Here is a 14,193-nt window from a genome sequence, read left to right as displayed (position 1 = left end):
TTTTATTCTCCAATTAAGAAAATGTAGCATTAAACAACATTGTATAACGATACAATTTAAGACATTGACGGACTCTGATTCCCTGACCGGCTTGGCGAGTGATTTTCAGCATTGTAAGTCCATAACAGAAAACATGATTATTCCCAAGTTTGTACACGGCACCTGCTTGTAGTCTATAATTAACAGCGCTGTTCCGGTCCACTGCTGGATGAGTTCGTTGTGGGGGTTGCAGCCACACTTCACCAGGCTGTTCAGTGCGGGTTGGTGAAGTGGCAGGGGGGGGGGACAGGATTGGTTCAGATGCCAATCACCGCCGATGTCATTTGTGGCTGGGAATGCATCTATTGAGACTAAGTCTCTCAATAAATGGAGAACTGAATCACAACGCATTTGGATAAAAAGCAGACACCAGTCAGGCATTTCTATAAAATACCGAGGGCGTATTTAATCAAGGCACTTGCACGTTTACAAGTCTGAAGCAAAGCAGCGGTGAAAATGTTGACGGAGGCAGTGTCGTTCTTGCTGACGCCGCGGATTTCAGCGTGTGAGGCTACCGGCATTTACACCCTTTCACCGCATACTGATTTTGAAATCCTAAATTGCGTCTTAATATCTTTAATTTAATTCTTAATGAAGCAGTGTGATTTTATTTTCATCTAAATGCGGTTTTCGAGGCTAGTTCCATGTGTTGAGCACTCCTCTCAAGCTTCCGTCAGCCTTGCGCTATCAGAACGGCGCAACTGCCAAATATCAGACGTGGGAATGATTACGAGCAGCTGTGAGGACCCACGCGCTTTGAAAATTGGCATGCGATGAAAGGGATTAAAACTCGGCAGCCTTCTGCTTAGAGCGGCGAGTCGGACCAAGGGCGTCGCGGTGAGCGGCGAGTCAGAGCGAGGACGTAGCGGTGACCGGCAAGTCGGAGCGAGGACGTCGCGGTGAGCGAGGGGTAAAGGTCCCTCAGAGCAGCAGCGGCACGCGAGCGGCCCTCAGCTGCAAGTAGAGCTGCAGCTCCCGGCTCTCGCCACCTTCCCCGTGGAGCGCTCCGCTGGGGGCTTCCTGCAGGGCCTGGACCTCCGCCAGCAGCGCCTGCAGCCACAACGCAACGGGCCCCGGTCGCTGACTCGGCTAGAGCTAGTGACTTGTTGAGTTTCCTAGCGACTGCATTTTGTCAGCTCAGGCAGCTCCAAGTTCTAGCATCTTTCTGGGACAAGGACATGATGCAGGTTTAGGAGCGATTCCATGTGTGTATTAAATATCCTGTATGTAAAAGTAGGAAATAAACAGAACCAGGGTAAAAAGGCCAGAATTAGGAGTGTAAAGGCCAGTTTAAGGAAGTAAATTTTCAAGACAGACTTGGAGTTGGAAGCTCGCTCCGTCCTGCCTGATGCAAGTAGTGCGGGCACGAGGACGGGATGTGAATGTCGTGGGGTCAGTAGCGGCAGCGCCAGGGCGGCGCAGTGTGCCGTCGGGCGGTGCTGCACCTGCAGGCGAGGATAGGCTTCCACCATGAGCTGGGCCGCACCTCCTCCACAGGACGACCCCGCCTCCTGCCTGGCGCTGCCCACACACTCACTGCCCTGGCAGACGGAAAGCACAGGCGGTGATAATAAAAAAAAACACTCTTCGTTTTACAAATGTTATTTCAATTGTGCCATGTGTGCCATGGCGTGAGATGAAGTGTCCCTGCGGAATGCTGGCAAAGCATTGCAATGCCCCACAGAAGCGGATATCTCGACGCTCAGGGGGGGACAGCGCTTTTCCACTGCTCCGATACAGAGAAATGCTAATCACATACCAACCAAAGTAGTATTTTTTCATTTCAAAGCTAGAATTAGCTACATTTAGTTAAACAAATTTTACGTCGTGTTTGCATGATTGGTAACCGCGATCATCAACTCGCTGCACTTAAGAACCCGGTTTTATCACCAACGACAGAAGCCCGGATTCAAACCCAGCTCGTAGCGGCGTAGGCTCAGCGCTCCGATCTCCAAGCCACCCGGCCACTTCCTAGCACAGAGCGTTTATAGCACCTCCGCTGAAACGGCTCCCGCATCAACGGAGAGATTATTTGTTAGCTCTAAGATACACCCATAATTGGCATTAGACAGACCCAAAAAATCACCACTTAATGAGTTCTGAAAGCGCCAGATGTTACAAATTGGACGCAATGTTGTACGGTTTCATATCCGCACAGCTATTACCACCCACTCCCACCACCCCGTCTATGACTCAGAGAATTGTCATCATTTGTGGTCACGTTGCAATGCAAGAATATTTATCGTCTTGTTTGTATCTCCGCACCTCGTGGGCTCTATCCGCTCTGTTCGCCTCAAAAGGTGACATTTACATATAAATTACATAAATGGTAAATAATCATGTTTTTACAAGATGAGCTTTTACCCTTTCTGGCAATAAAACAGGAGGTGTTAAGGTGTTAAAACACCAAACAGAAACCTTTTGCAAGGAAGCATGTCTGCAATTAACCACACACAGTGCTTGTGGTGAACATGCAAACACAAAACAATACGCTCTGGTAATATAGGCATTATCTTTAAAACTGATTGGTCCACACCAGAGACAGCTGTCTTTAGAGCCTAGTCTCAAACAATGTTAGACCAGAGAACGTCAAAAAGGTGAACAGCACAATAATCAGCACAATAATGCTCTCGGTGCGATTCGTGTGTACTGAATTATAAGAATCAGTTTTAATTGATGGACCGTGGACGTTCCTACTGTTTAAGGTCCCGGTGCACGCCGTAGTAACTGGTGCGGGAGAGCGAGGGAGTGGGCGGGGGTGAGTAGGTGAGAGCAGCGAGTGGGTGAGGGTGGTGAGTGAATAATTGCGATGAGTGAGTGAGAGCGGCTCAGGGTGGTACGTGGGCGAGGGGCGTTCACCGGGTGGGATTAGGTGAACGAGAGCAGTGGGTGAGGGTGGTGAGTGGGTGAAAGCGGTGAGTAAGAGCGTGGTGGGTGGGTGAGGGTGGGTGTAGAGTGGATCAAATTTGTGAGTTAGGAAGCTGTGGGTGAATGGTCAAAGAGTGAGAGTGGTGAGTGAGGAGAGTGGTGAGTGACTGAGGCAGTGAGGGCGGTGACTGGGTGAGGGAGGCGAGGCCGTGTGTTCGTAGACCCCTCCGCACTCCTCGCTACCTGCAGGCGGCTGGTGACCGCCAGGTGCAGAGCACAGAGCGAGGCCAGGGAAGGGCAGGTAATGCTGACCTCCAGGACTGGTACAAAATTTACCTCTACCTGTGAACACAGTCCCAACTCTACCGGTCAACACGGCCCCGGTCTTGGGTACGGGCAGAGCCACTGGTGTAAAGGTCACATAGCAATCTGTAGAGGTCACATAGCAAAATGTAGAGGTCACATAGCAATGAGGTCACAGAGCAATCTGCAGAGGTCACATAGCAATCTGTAGAGGTCACATAGCAGTCTGTAGAGGTCACATAGCAATCTGTAGGTGTCACAGCAATCTTTAGAGGTCAGATAGCAATCTGTAGGGGTCACAGCAATCTGTAGAGGTCAGATAGCAATCTGTAGAAGTCACATAGCAATCTGCCCTTGCACAAGACTTGTGATTTCTTCCCATGGTATTTATTTTTTTAAACGTGCATCTTCATCAGGATGGACGAGCGTACGGGGCACGGCTTGCACGAATCCCGCATGACCCCGCACCTGGGCGACGGCGAGGCGCACAGGGTGGCCGTCGACGGTGACGCCGTATGCCGCAACGGGGGCAGCGCGGCCCCCAGGAGGCCCGGGGAGGAGCGGCTCGGGGCAGGGCAGGGCCGGGCTCTCGGACAGCAGCCACGCGAGCAGCGCGCGACACGGCCCAGCGGCGTCCCCTGCGACGGAATCGAACGCAAATCGGAATTTACACGGCGGTATTCAAGCCACCTGTAAAGCGCGCGCGCGCGGCCATCTCAAAAGCTAAGCACCGTGGAGCCTGGAGAGTGCTTGAATGGGTAACCATTGTGCAAAGCGGGTTGCGTTGTAGGTTGCTGCTGCTGTTGTGTTACGCAGTGCAATGTCCTCCGCTGCAGGAGTCATATTTCCCAAAGTGAATGAACTACAGCAGGCAGAAAAAGTTAATAAAAGAGAATGCAAAGTTGGAATCGAGATAGGTATGAGCAGAGGACAGTGCAGCTAAATCCATGGTTGTACTGTACTCGTGCTCCCGCGTCGAGGCCTCCCGCCTTCATCAACCTGCACTGAACAGCCTGGTGAAGTGTGGCTACAACCCACACAACGAACTCATCCAGCAGTGGAACGGAAAAGCGCTGTGATTTATATTCTAAAAGCAGGTACCGTGTATTCATCGGCAAAACCAATTGTTCCCTGTGCGCCTTGTCCAAAATCTTTATCCATTAGCAGACTTCTACTCAACTCTTGAGTCAAAACTACAAACTTGGGAACAATCATGTTTTCTGTTATGAACTTACAACTCTGAAGCTCACTCGCCAAGCTAGTTAGGGACTCAGAGTCCGTCAATGTCTTCAATTGTATCGTTATACAATTTTGTTTAATTATACATTTTCTTAATTAGAGAATTTAAAACGATGTATGTTGAACTTCTTTCGCATCGTACGTAGCCAACCGTGCTAATCGGAGGTGCGGGGGAAGGACAACAAACTAAACACAAAAGCAGTTTTAAAGATACGAGTTTTCAATCTAGATTTTAAAGTACAGAGCTCCAGTGGCTTCCTAATATCGGAAGAGAATTCCTGGCGGCCACAGAAGCGCATCTGCAAGCCCGCGATGCGGTGACCACCGTCTTTGTTCGATGACGAGCCAAAAGCCGCTGCGAGGATGACCAGGAGTTGGCGTGATTGTTTATGTTCCTTGACGAGATCAGCGAGGTGTTGTGGTTCGTTTGTGGCAAGCACTCTGTGTGTAATCAGTGCGACCTTACAATGTATTTGTTCAGCAACCGGAAGCAAATGTAGCTCATATATCACATGATATATGAGACAGATGGAGACAAAGCCCATTGTCAACGTTGTCTTTGAATTGGGGATGCAAGAAAGGTGACCCAGAGGGAGGACCAGGAATGGGTTGAAGATGGAATCGTGGGAGGCAGTGCAGAGGACAAGATGAGAGCGAAACTCGGTGACCAACACGGGAGTTGGGGGAGCCCTCATCCAGAAATGAAGTGGCACAAGGGCCACACAGCAAACCCGGAGCCGCCCCTCTTATGGGCGTACAAACATTCGCGGGCTACAACGTTAACAAGAGAACCAATTCTTGAATCCAATCGTGACGCTAACGTTGACAATTCGTGAAGTCACAGTGGAAGAACAGAGGGGGGGAGGGGAGGTGGAGGAGAAAATCGTTGACCCTTGTACCGCGGCACCGATCGAACAGCACGGGCGCCCACACCTGATGCAGCAGGCCCAAGGATTCTGTTCGCCGTGGCTTCGGCAACGCGCACCGCCAGGATTGTTGGCGCCGCGCCTCTGCCGTTCCCCTCCCCTGCCGACTCTGCCGGCACCTCGCCATCACGCAGCTCGCCGTGCGGCGCCGGGCGCAGGCAGCTCAGGGCGTCAACCACCGTGACACCGATGAGCAGGGTGACCCCGCTGGGGCTGTGACTCTCTTGCGCCGAACCGACGGTGCGGCCGCTGTCGCATTCCGGTGGTTTCCGCCGCGAGTTTCCGGGGAGGCCGCCGTGCAGGAAGCAGCGCACCACCACAGGAACCGGCAGCAGCTCGAACGGCGCGCCGTCGCAGCTCAGCGGCACCGCCACCTCGACGCGCCCTCCCGGAGACAGCGCCTCCACGGGGAAGGAGTGGGCGGCGCAGGCGCGATCGAGCGCCGGGGCTTGTCCCGCCGCGGGCAAGCGGCGGACGGCGCCGCTCACCTCGACGCACAGAGTCCATGGTCCCCGCAGCCCGCCCCGTGCGCCGGCGAGCAGCTCGCAGCGCAAGCCGGGCCGCTCCTCGGAGAGCGACTGCGTCCACAGCGTGGACACCCGGAGCTCGACGGGGTGGTCTTGGTTTCCCCGAAGCTGCCCGGTGGTGCCGACCCGCGCTGACAAACGGCAGCAGACGTCCGAGCAGAGATGCAGCCACCGGAGGTCGGAGTCTTGACGGCGCAGGGCCTCGCTCACGAGACGAACCCTGCGGTGACACACACAGGGACGGTGCAGGGGTGGACACGTGGCCTTCTTTTCCCATGCTGTGTAGGTGAAGAGTTCGCAGCACCAGTTCAAACATCGCTCACGATCAACATTAGCCGTGTCCTGGAATTGAACTTAGGTTGCCGAGTTTAGAGCACAACGCGCTAATCACCGTTGGCGAGGGGGTGCAGAGTGAAGCCTAAATGTCATCTATGCGCACAGCCCTTTGGTCAATCCGCTGTTGAATGAGGGCCTCCCCACGCCACGCGGGTCACAGGGGCTGCTTTGGCGACTGTCCCCGCTCGTGCGAGCGCGATAGCGAGAGGGCCACACCGGTCGGAGACGCCGCTAATGGCAGAGAGGAGGTCCCGGGCGGTGTGGCCGGGACGAGAGGCCGGGGTGCGTCGGGAAGTCTTGCCCGTGGAGCCGGACGGCAAATCGAACGAGACCAGTCGCCACTGCGCCGTCACAGCTACTGCGCACCCCTCGGCACCTGCACGGGGGTCACGGAGGCACGCGAGGGCAGGGGACGCAGTGTGGGTGGATCGCTCGCGACGCCCGCGTCACCCGCGTCGCACACACGACACCTCGGTAGCCACACTGCCGTCCGCCATCAACAGCGGAGAATGAGCCACCTCCCACCGAGCGAAGGGTGATTGCAGGCTTCAACAGAAAGCCTCGCTTGCTGGAGTCGAGAGTGCGTGGTAGGGAGCACAGTGAGATGAGAGGGGGGAGGAAGGAGGATGCATGGAGGGGAGTAGAGTGAGATGAGAGGAGAGAGGTAGCAGAGTGTGTCGAGCGGGATAGAGGAAAAAGAGGAGTGGTAGGAGAGTGCGTGGAGGGGGGGAGAGTTAGATGAGAGGGGAGAGGTAGGAAGCGGTGAGTCCAAGGAGGATCTTGAAGACTATGACTGCGGCTCTGAAGTTTATGTGGGATCGGATTGGGAGGTGGTGGAGAGATCCGGGTAGTGGGGTGACATCTCGTTTATGGGTGGGAAGTCTGGTAGGAGCATTTAAAAATCGTTTGGAATTTGGAGACGAAGGGTTGTGTGGAGGCCGTAGAGAAAAGAGTTGCAATAGTTCAGTCGGGATGTGATGAAGTCATGGATGAGAGTCTCAGTATCATCTGCGGTAAGGAAATGACGGATTCGGCAAACGGAGGTATGAGAATCCTGCAGAGTGAAGATATTTCGAAAGGAGAGCGAGAACTCGGGATCACTTCCAGGTTGAATTTGTATCCACTGCGTGAGTCACTGCCGCGGGGCGTACCGTCTCCGTGTCGGGGTATGCAACACAGCGCCAGCGCGCAGCAGTCGTACAGCTTCACGGGCGCCGGCATTGGCGGCGGGGCGCCCCCCGAGACATCCTCCTCCTCCTTCATCGCCGCTGTCGCCACCGCCACAAGGTGCACGGAGAAAACCCCGCGAGGAGAGCTGTAGAGCAGCCGGGCGCCGTGGCAGCAGGCCGCCAGGACGGGGCCCTTCACAACGTGGCACAGGAGCACCCGCGTCGCTCGGGGGTTACCAACTTCCCTCCGCTGCTACCCCCCACCAACCCCTCCTTGTCTCGTTCCGCAGTTTTACCCGGATTGGGCTATCGTCGTCACGTCGTCGAGAGAGGAAGAATCCGTTCAGAACTCGCACAGAGCAGTGGAGCCCTTCATGTTAGAGAACGGCCCACACAAGTAGATATTACAGAGCTACTGCTTAGATCTCTTCAAGTGACACAGTAGGGAGCCGCATTCTCCCATCCGCCCTGGTAAATAGCATTTCAGTCATTGGTCACATGACAGACACTTTATAGTTGCAGTGCTGAAATGCGATTGCATTTAGATGCGATACAAATGCATACATCCAAACTGCATCGTCATTCCCTCACCTGGGTTTGAATTGAAATAAAACAACGAGGTATCATGCGCTCTGTGATCACACGAGACCCACCACTTCAAAACAGCCTGCCCGTCAATGCAAACATCCTATCCACACTGATCGGGTACCAGAGGGGTATATTTTTCCACCAGGAAATAGGCGCTGTGCTTCTAGTTTATTGCGCTCGGTCACCGCGGCCGTTCAAGTAGTTCTGAGCAGATGGTAAATGCGAACGGTCTTCGCGTCATCAAAGGTCATCATTAAGCAATATGTGAGTGCCGCCGAAGATTTCCAAGAGTCTGATTTGACCCCCGGTGAGAAAACATTTTTTGCCAGCCTGGTCTAGGACGGGGCAGGTGTGTGTGTGTGCGTGCGTTGGCTCTACCGGCACGTGCAGCTCTCGCACGGAGGGGGCGCCGGCGCCACTCGGCTCATCGTCCCGCATCACCGTCACCACCTCCCCCTCCGCCCCCACCACCACCAGGCAGTTGTGCCCCTCCCGGCTGGCGGCGCCGTCTGCTCGGGGCACCAGTGCCGAGGCCACCAGCACCACCGGCTGCTGCAGGTCGTGCAGAAGGATGGGGCGGGCCCTGAGCGGGCGTGGCTCTGAGATGGAGGAGGAAGTGGCGTTGCCTGGGCCCGGCGTGGGAATGGCGTAGAGCCGCCCGTCCGGCAGGCCACACAGCAGCGCAGAGAGCGCCAGCATGGCAGCGTCCACTCCCAGCAGCAGCTGGAAGAGCGCTGGCTGCAGCTGCGGCGGGAGACGGTGGCGATAGTGAGACCGGCTGTGATGTCGCATGACAGAGTCTCGCCTCTACTGCGAGCAACCAGTGGAGCAACCGTAAGCATATGGATGCAGGCACGTCCACAATGAAGTTAAGTTGAATGCAACCACAGTGGATGACATTAACAACTGAGTGCCGGCCAAAGGGGGGTACGTCGGCCACTATGGAGATGCAGCGATAAAATTAAATTGTGTGCACGTGCGGTTTAGGTTTGTGAGATGGCCGACAGCTTGGGGTGACCTTCATCCAGCAGTGGATCGATCGTGGTTAATGATCGTGATGATGAAACGTGACGAAGCAGCTTGAGAGATGAAACCCTCCACCTGTATTGAGCTGGGGGTCGCTGGCGCCGCAGAGACCGACCGGCTCGTGGCCCCAACGCTCACGAGGACGGGCAGGGGGCATGGGGTGGCCGCCGCAAATCCAGCTCGCGGCCAAGTAGCGCCCTCCACCTGTCATCACAACAACAACAACCACCACCATTGGTCACTAAGTGGCGGTGGCATCACCACGGCGCTTATGCCAGGCTATGTGCACTTTTAAGGCGACGTAAAGTGTCGAACGCCCCCTGGCAGGAGTTCACGGGACAGACCAAGGTGTCATGGGTTGACCGAGATGACTGGCCGATGCACCACCTGTGCCCCCTACTGTGCCAACCTGTCATCACACCACCCGCACGTCACACACACGCACGCCGTTACATAACTTCACACGGCCCAAGGTCACGCAGGGGATGCGATAACAGTATAATGAAAAGCAGAATTGTTTATATCCTTTTGAAATAAAAATTTTTACTAAAAAATATGTCACGGATTATTTCTTCGTGCGCCTCTGCAGTTGTGCGTTCTGGACAATCATCTCGTTTCCACACTCGTCCAACTCCAGCCCTGCCCTGGACGTCACTCACAGTGCGGCAGGGAGGCAGAGTGACCCGCCCCAGCTGCTCGCTCCGACACGAGCTCTCGGCGCCTGCATCGGGCAGCCGCCACCAGCGCACGTCCCAGGGTGCCGAGCCGCCCAGCGTGGCGAGGAGAGTCGCGCCGGCGCTGGGCAGCGGCAGAAGAGTCACGGCCCCCGGGGCCACCAGTATCGCGTCCCTCTCGGTCACGTCACGGTCCCTCCAGCCGTCGCCACTACAACGGCAGCAACGTTAATAACTTCAACAATGACAATTATAACAGAAAACAATCTTTAACGATTCACCCACATGGTAATTCACTGAAATCGAGTGGCTGCAGGGATAACGTGAGCCCATTAAACAGTGCATACAAATTCAACAAGAGTAATTGAATTCTATGCATGTCATTTGTGGCATTATCGCAAACTTGATAATTAATACCAATTGATGAACTGCTGCACAAATAGACCTCTGATCTATGCGGTGGTGGAAGGCAATGCAGGAATATCAATCGTCACGCTGTACTTCTATGCTCCCACCTGTGCTCCCCGCCTTTCCAAACCTGCAATGGCCAGTAGCAATAAGATGCAAACGTGCGCTCACAAACGGCAGGAAGGTACGACTCATATCATGGCTTGCATGCATGTAGCTTTATAATTATAGTTTAGATCACCAACTCCCGAGTTTAAATGTGGCCATCCCGCACAAACGGCGTGGGTATAGGCCCCTCATCCAGCAGTGGATTGACCGACACGTGCGCAGCAGCCAGGCCCACGGCGAAGCCACCGCCGAGCCTCCTGCCTGGAATCCGCGGCGAGCGCGAAGACGGCGCCGCCGTGGCACAGCACCAGCAGCCGCCCGCACTCCATCTCCGGCTGCACGTCCAGCACGGGGCGCGGAAAGCACAGGATTGCCTGCACGCACGCATGCAAAGACAAAGATCCCCCGTATAACCTTAACAGACTGTCGGGGCAAGTGCTGTTAGCGAGCACCTATGAAGGACGGAACGGTACACGAGGGGGTGGGTGGCTAGCACCACGCCCGACCGCCTTTGTCTCCCCAGTGGCGATGTTTACACACTGCACCAGGTACTCATTTCAGGCTGAGTCGACCTAGGGGAGGCCAGGACCGGTTGAGATAATCATCACCGGTGTTGGCCGTGAGCGGGAATCGAACACCGGGTCGCCGGGTTCATAGCGCAGCGCGCTAACCGCTACACTACCGCTCCCCACCATGCTGGGTGTGTTGGTGCACGCATGCACACACGCACTGAGCAGCCGGTGGTGATGCAGCTCCTCCCAGCGGAGCCTTGCAGTAAATTCCTAAAACCCAGAGCGATGGCACTGAGGCTGTCCTCGTACGGGAGGATGGCAACGACGCTCGTTATGTTGAACACGGTCCACGCCGTCACCACATCGCGAAGCGTGATGAGCCGCAAACAGGTGAAATCATCGCCACTGGGCCAGCGGATCCACGCGAGCGTCCCCGAACGGAGCAGCTCCACAAACCCCAGGGTGGCAAGGGAAGCCAAAGGGGAGGCACGGTGGGGGGGGCAAGACCTTCATAACTTAGGCGAACTCGCAGTCAAAATTCCAACACGGGGTGTAATTTTGAAATGAACGACCGTACATAATAACTAAACGTTGAGAAAATGTTGCCGATGTATGCAGTAAGGCGATGATTTAACACGCGCACGGAACGGAATGCTCCCGTCACCGTTCCAACGTGGACGGAAAAGTCATCGAGTCCGAGTGCGTCCCACGCTGCAGATTATTTACATGCAATTCTCCCTGATCCAGAGAGGTGAAGTGTTCAGAGCTAAATCGCAGTTCAAATTCGCGGCAGTAAGTCCTATGGCCAGGTTAAGAGGCGCACTTCACTATCATCCACATATCTATAAACTGTCTGAAGTGTGCATTCTGAATTCCTGGAACTGCCCAGGGGTAGAGGATGACAGGGCGTGGGGTCTGGGCTTGCACAGTGCTCGGTGTGTTGATGCTTGGTGCTGAGTGTGTTGGTGCTTGGTGTGTGTGGGTGCGTTGGTGCTTGGTGCTGAGTGTGTTGGTGCTTGGTGTGTGTGGGTGTGTTGATTGCTGGGTGTGTGGGTGCTGGGTGTGCTGATGCTGGGTCCTTGGGTGTGTTGATGCTCGGTGTGTGGGTGCTGGGTGTGTGGGTGCTGGGTGTGTGGGTGCTGGGTGTGTTGATGCTGGGTGCTGGGGATGTTCATGTTTTGTGCAGGGTGTGTTGATGCTTGGTGCTGAGTGTGTTGGTGCTTGGTGTGTGTGGGTGTGTTGATGCTTGGTGCTGAGTGTGTTGGTGCTTGGTGTGTGTGGGTGTGTTGATGCTTGGTGTGTGGGTGCTGGGTGTGTTGATGCTGGGTGCTTGGGTGTGTTGATGCTCGGTGTGTTGATGCTTGGTGTGTGGGTGCTGGGTGTGTTGATGCTCGGTGTGTGGGTGCTGGGTGTGTTGATGCTGGGTGTTGGGTGTGTTGATGCTCGGTGTGTGGGTGCTGGGTGTGTTGATGCTTGGTACTGGGTGTGTTGATGCTTGGTACTGGGTGTGTGCGTGTATTGATGCTGGGTGTGTGGTGCTAGTTGTGTTTATGCTGGGTGTGTGTGGGTGTGTTGATGCTGGGTGTGTGGGTGCTATGTGTGTTGATGCTGGGTGCTGGGGGTGTTCATGTTTTGTGCAGGGTGTGTTTGTGCTTGGTGCTGGGTGTGTGGGTGCTGGGTGTGTTGGTCCTGAGTGCTGGGTGTGTGGGTGCTGGGTGTGTGGGTGCTGAGTGCTGCGTGTGTGGGTGCTGGGTGTGTTGGGGCTGAGTGCTGGGTGTGTGGGTGCTGGGTGTGTTGGGGCTGAGTGCTGGGTGTGTGGGTGCTGGGTGTGTGGGTGCTGGGTGTGTGGGTGCTGGGTGTGTGGGTGCTGGGTGTGTTGGGGCTGGGTGCTGGGTGTGTGGGTGCTGGGTGTGTGGGTGCTGGGTGTGTGGGTGCTGGGTGTGTGGGTGCTGGGTGTGTGGGTGCTGGGTGTGTGGGTGCTGGGTGTGTGGGTGCTGGGTGTGTGGGTGCTGGGTGTGTGGGTGCTGGGTGTGTGGGTGCTGGGTGTGTGGGTGCTGGGTGTGTGGGTGCTGGGTGTGTGGGTGCTGGGTGTGTGGGTGCTGGGTGTGTGGGTGCTGGGTGTGTGGGTGCTGGGTGTGTGGGTGCTGGGTGTGTTGGGGCTGAGTGTGTTGGGGCTGAGTGCTGGGTGTGTGGGTGCTGGGTGTGTGGGTGCTGGGTGTGTTGGTGCTGGGTGTGTGGGTGCTGGGTGTGTGGGTGCTGGGTGTGTGGGTGCTGGGTGTGTTGCTGCTGGGTGTGTTGGTGCTGAGTGCTGGGTGTCTTGGTGCTGGGTGTGTTGGTGCTGAGTGCTGGGTGTGTTGGAGTGCTGGGTGTGTTGGTGCTGGGTGAGCAGGGTGCCGAATGTGCTTGGTGCTGTGTGCTACGCAGCATGTGTGTTGGGCACGGGCTCTGCTGGGTGGTGAATGTGCAGGCAGGGTGTTGACTATACCCGGCTGTGCTGCGTACTCAATATGCAGGGTGGCGTGTCTACTTAATTAAGTGTGCTGTGCGCTGGGTGCCAGTTAAGTCGGGCGCTGGCTGTGCTTGGGTATCTACCTATGCAGGGCGCTGCCTGTGCTTAGGTACCTAGCTATGCAGGGCGCTGGCTGTGCTTTGGTATCTAGCAATGCAGGGCGCTGCGTGTGCTTAGGTATCTAGCTATGCAGGGCGCTGGCTATGCTTGAGTATCTAGCTATGCAGGGCGCTGCGTGTGCTTAGGTATCTAGCTATGCAGGGCGCTGGCTGTGCTTGAGTATCTAGCTATGCAGGGCGCTGCCTGTGCTTAGGTACCTAGCTATGCAGGGCGCTGGCTGTGCTTAGGTATCTAGCTATGCAGGGCGCTGCCTGTGCTTAGGTACCTAGCTATGCAGGGCGCTGGCAATGGCGAGTGCTGTGTATGCCCGGCGTTGTTCGCGCTGGGGCTTTCCAATCGTGAGGGGCGCGCTGGGTGCGATGCCCGTGCGGGGTGCTCCCCACCTGCCTGCCCCCGGCCGCCCCGTGCACGAACACGCGCTCGCCGCACCCCGTGAACACGAGGCCTCCGGGGCCCGGCCTCAGCGGCGGCGGGGGGGCCGCCCTGCGCGGTCCCCGGGGCCGCTCCAATTCCTCCAGGGTGCGACCCCCGCCGCCGGGAAGCCGCTCCATGCTTTCCCGCCCTCACGAATAATCGATTCAAATTATTGACGTTCGATTCCTACACTCGATTCCACGCGTCTGGTTTAGAAAAAAAATGTCGATTCTAGACTCGATTTGTTGTTGTTGTCACACTTGCAGTCGTCGGATTCGCATCGCGCCGCGAATGTACATCTTACGCGAGGGCCTCCGTTTCCACGAACGCATCCCAAACCGCGTCTCGTATTAGTACTCGTACGGCGTCGCGATTGCGTTCCGCATTGGATTGTCTCGCGCGAATCGCTTAGCTTAAATTAAACATG

General features: G+C 55.9%; 1 protein-coding gene across 1 annotated transcript; it reads right to left on the bottom strand.

Moving 5' to 3' along the window:
- Nucleotides 1–419: 419 nt before the first annotated feature.
- Nucleotides 420–13,982, bottom strand: FAAP100 (FA core complex associated protein 100). Its single transcript, XM_032972671.2, has 12 exons — nt 13,736–13,982; nt 10,473–10,585; nt 9,681–9,906; nt 9,097–9,225; nt 8,374–8,739; nt 7,390–7,600; nt 6,455–6,614; nt 5,383–6,122; nt 3,679–3,848; nt 3,151–3,249; nt 1,485–1,580; nt 420–1,089 (listed from the first exon to the last, which is right to left on the bottom strand). The coding sequence occupies exons 1-12, from the start codon at nt 13,901–13,903 to the stop codon at nt 961–963; spliced, it is 2,607 nt and encodes an 868-aa protein (XP_032828562.1). The 5' UTR covers nt 13,904–13,982; the 3' UTR covers nt 420–960.
- Between the last annotated feature and the right edge of the window lie 211 nt (nt 13,983–14,193).

Source organism: Petromyzon marinus, chromosome 49 (assembly GCF_048934315.1).
Source record: "Petromyzon marinus isolate PM22_M1 ecotype Great Lakes invasive population chromosome 49, UKy_Petmar_22M1.pri1.0, whole genome shotgun sequence".
Classification (NCBI taxonomy): Eukaryota; Metazoa; Chordata; class Hyperoartia; order Petromyzontiformes; family Petromyzontidae; genus Petromyzon; species Petromyzon marinus.
This window is presented reverse-complemented; position numbering and strand designations above follow the sequence as displayed.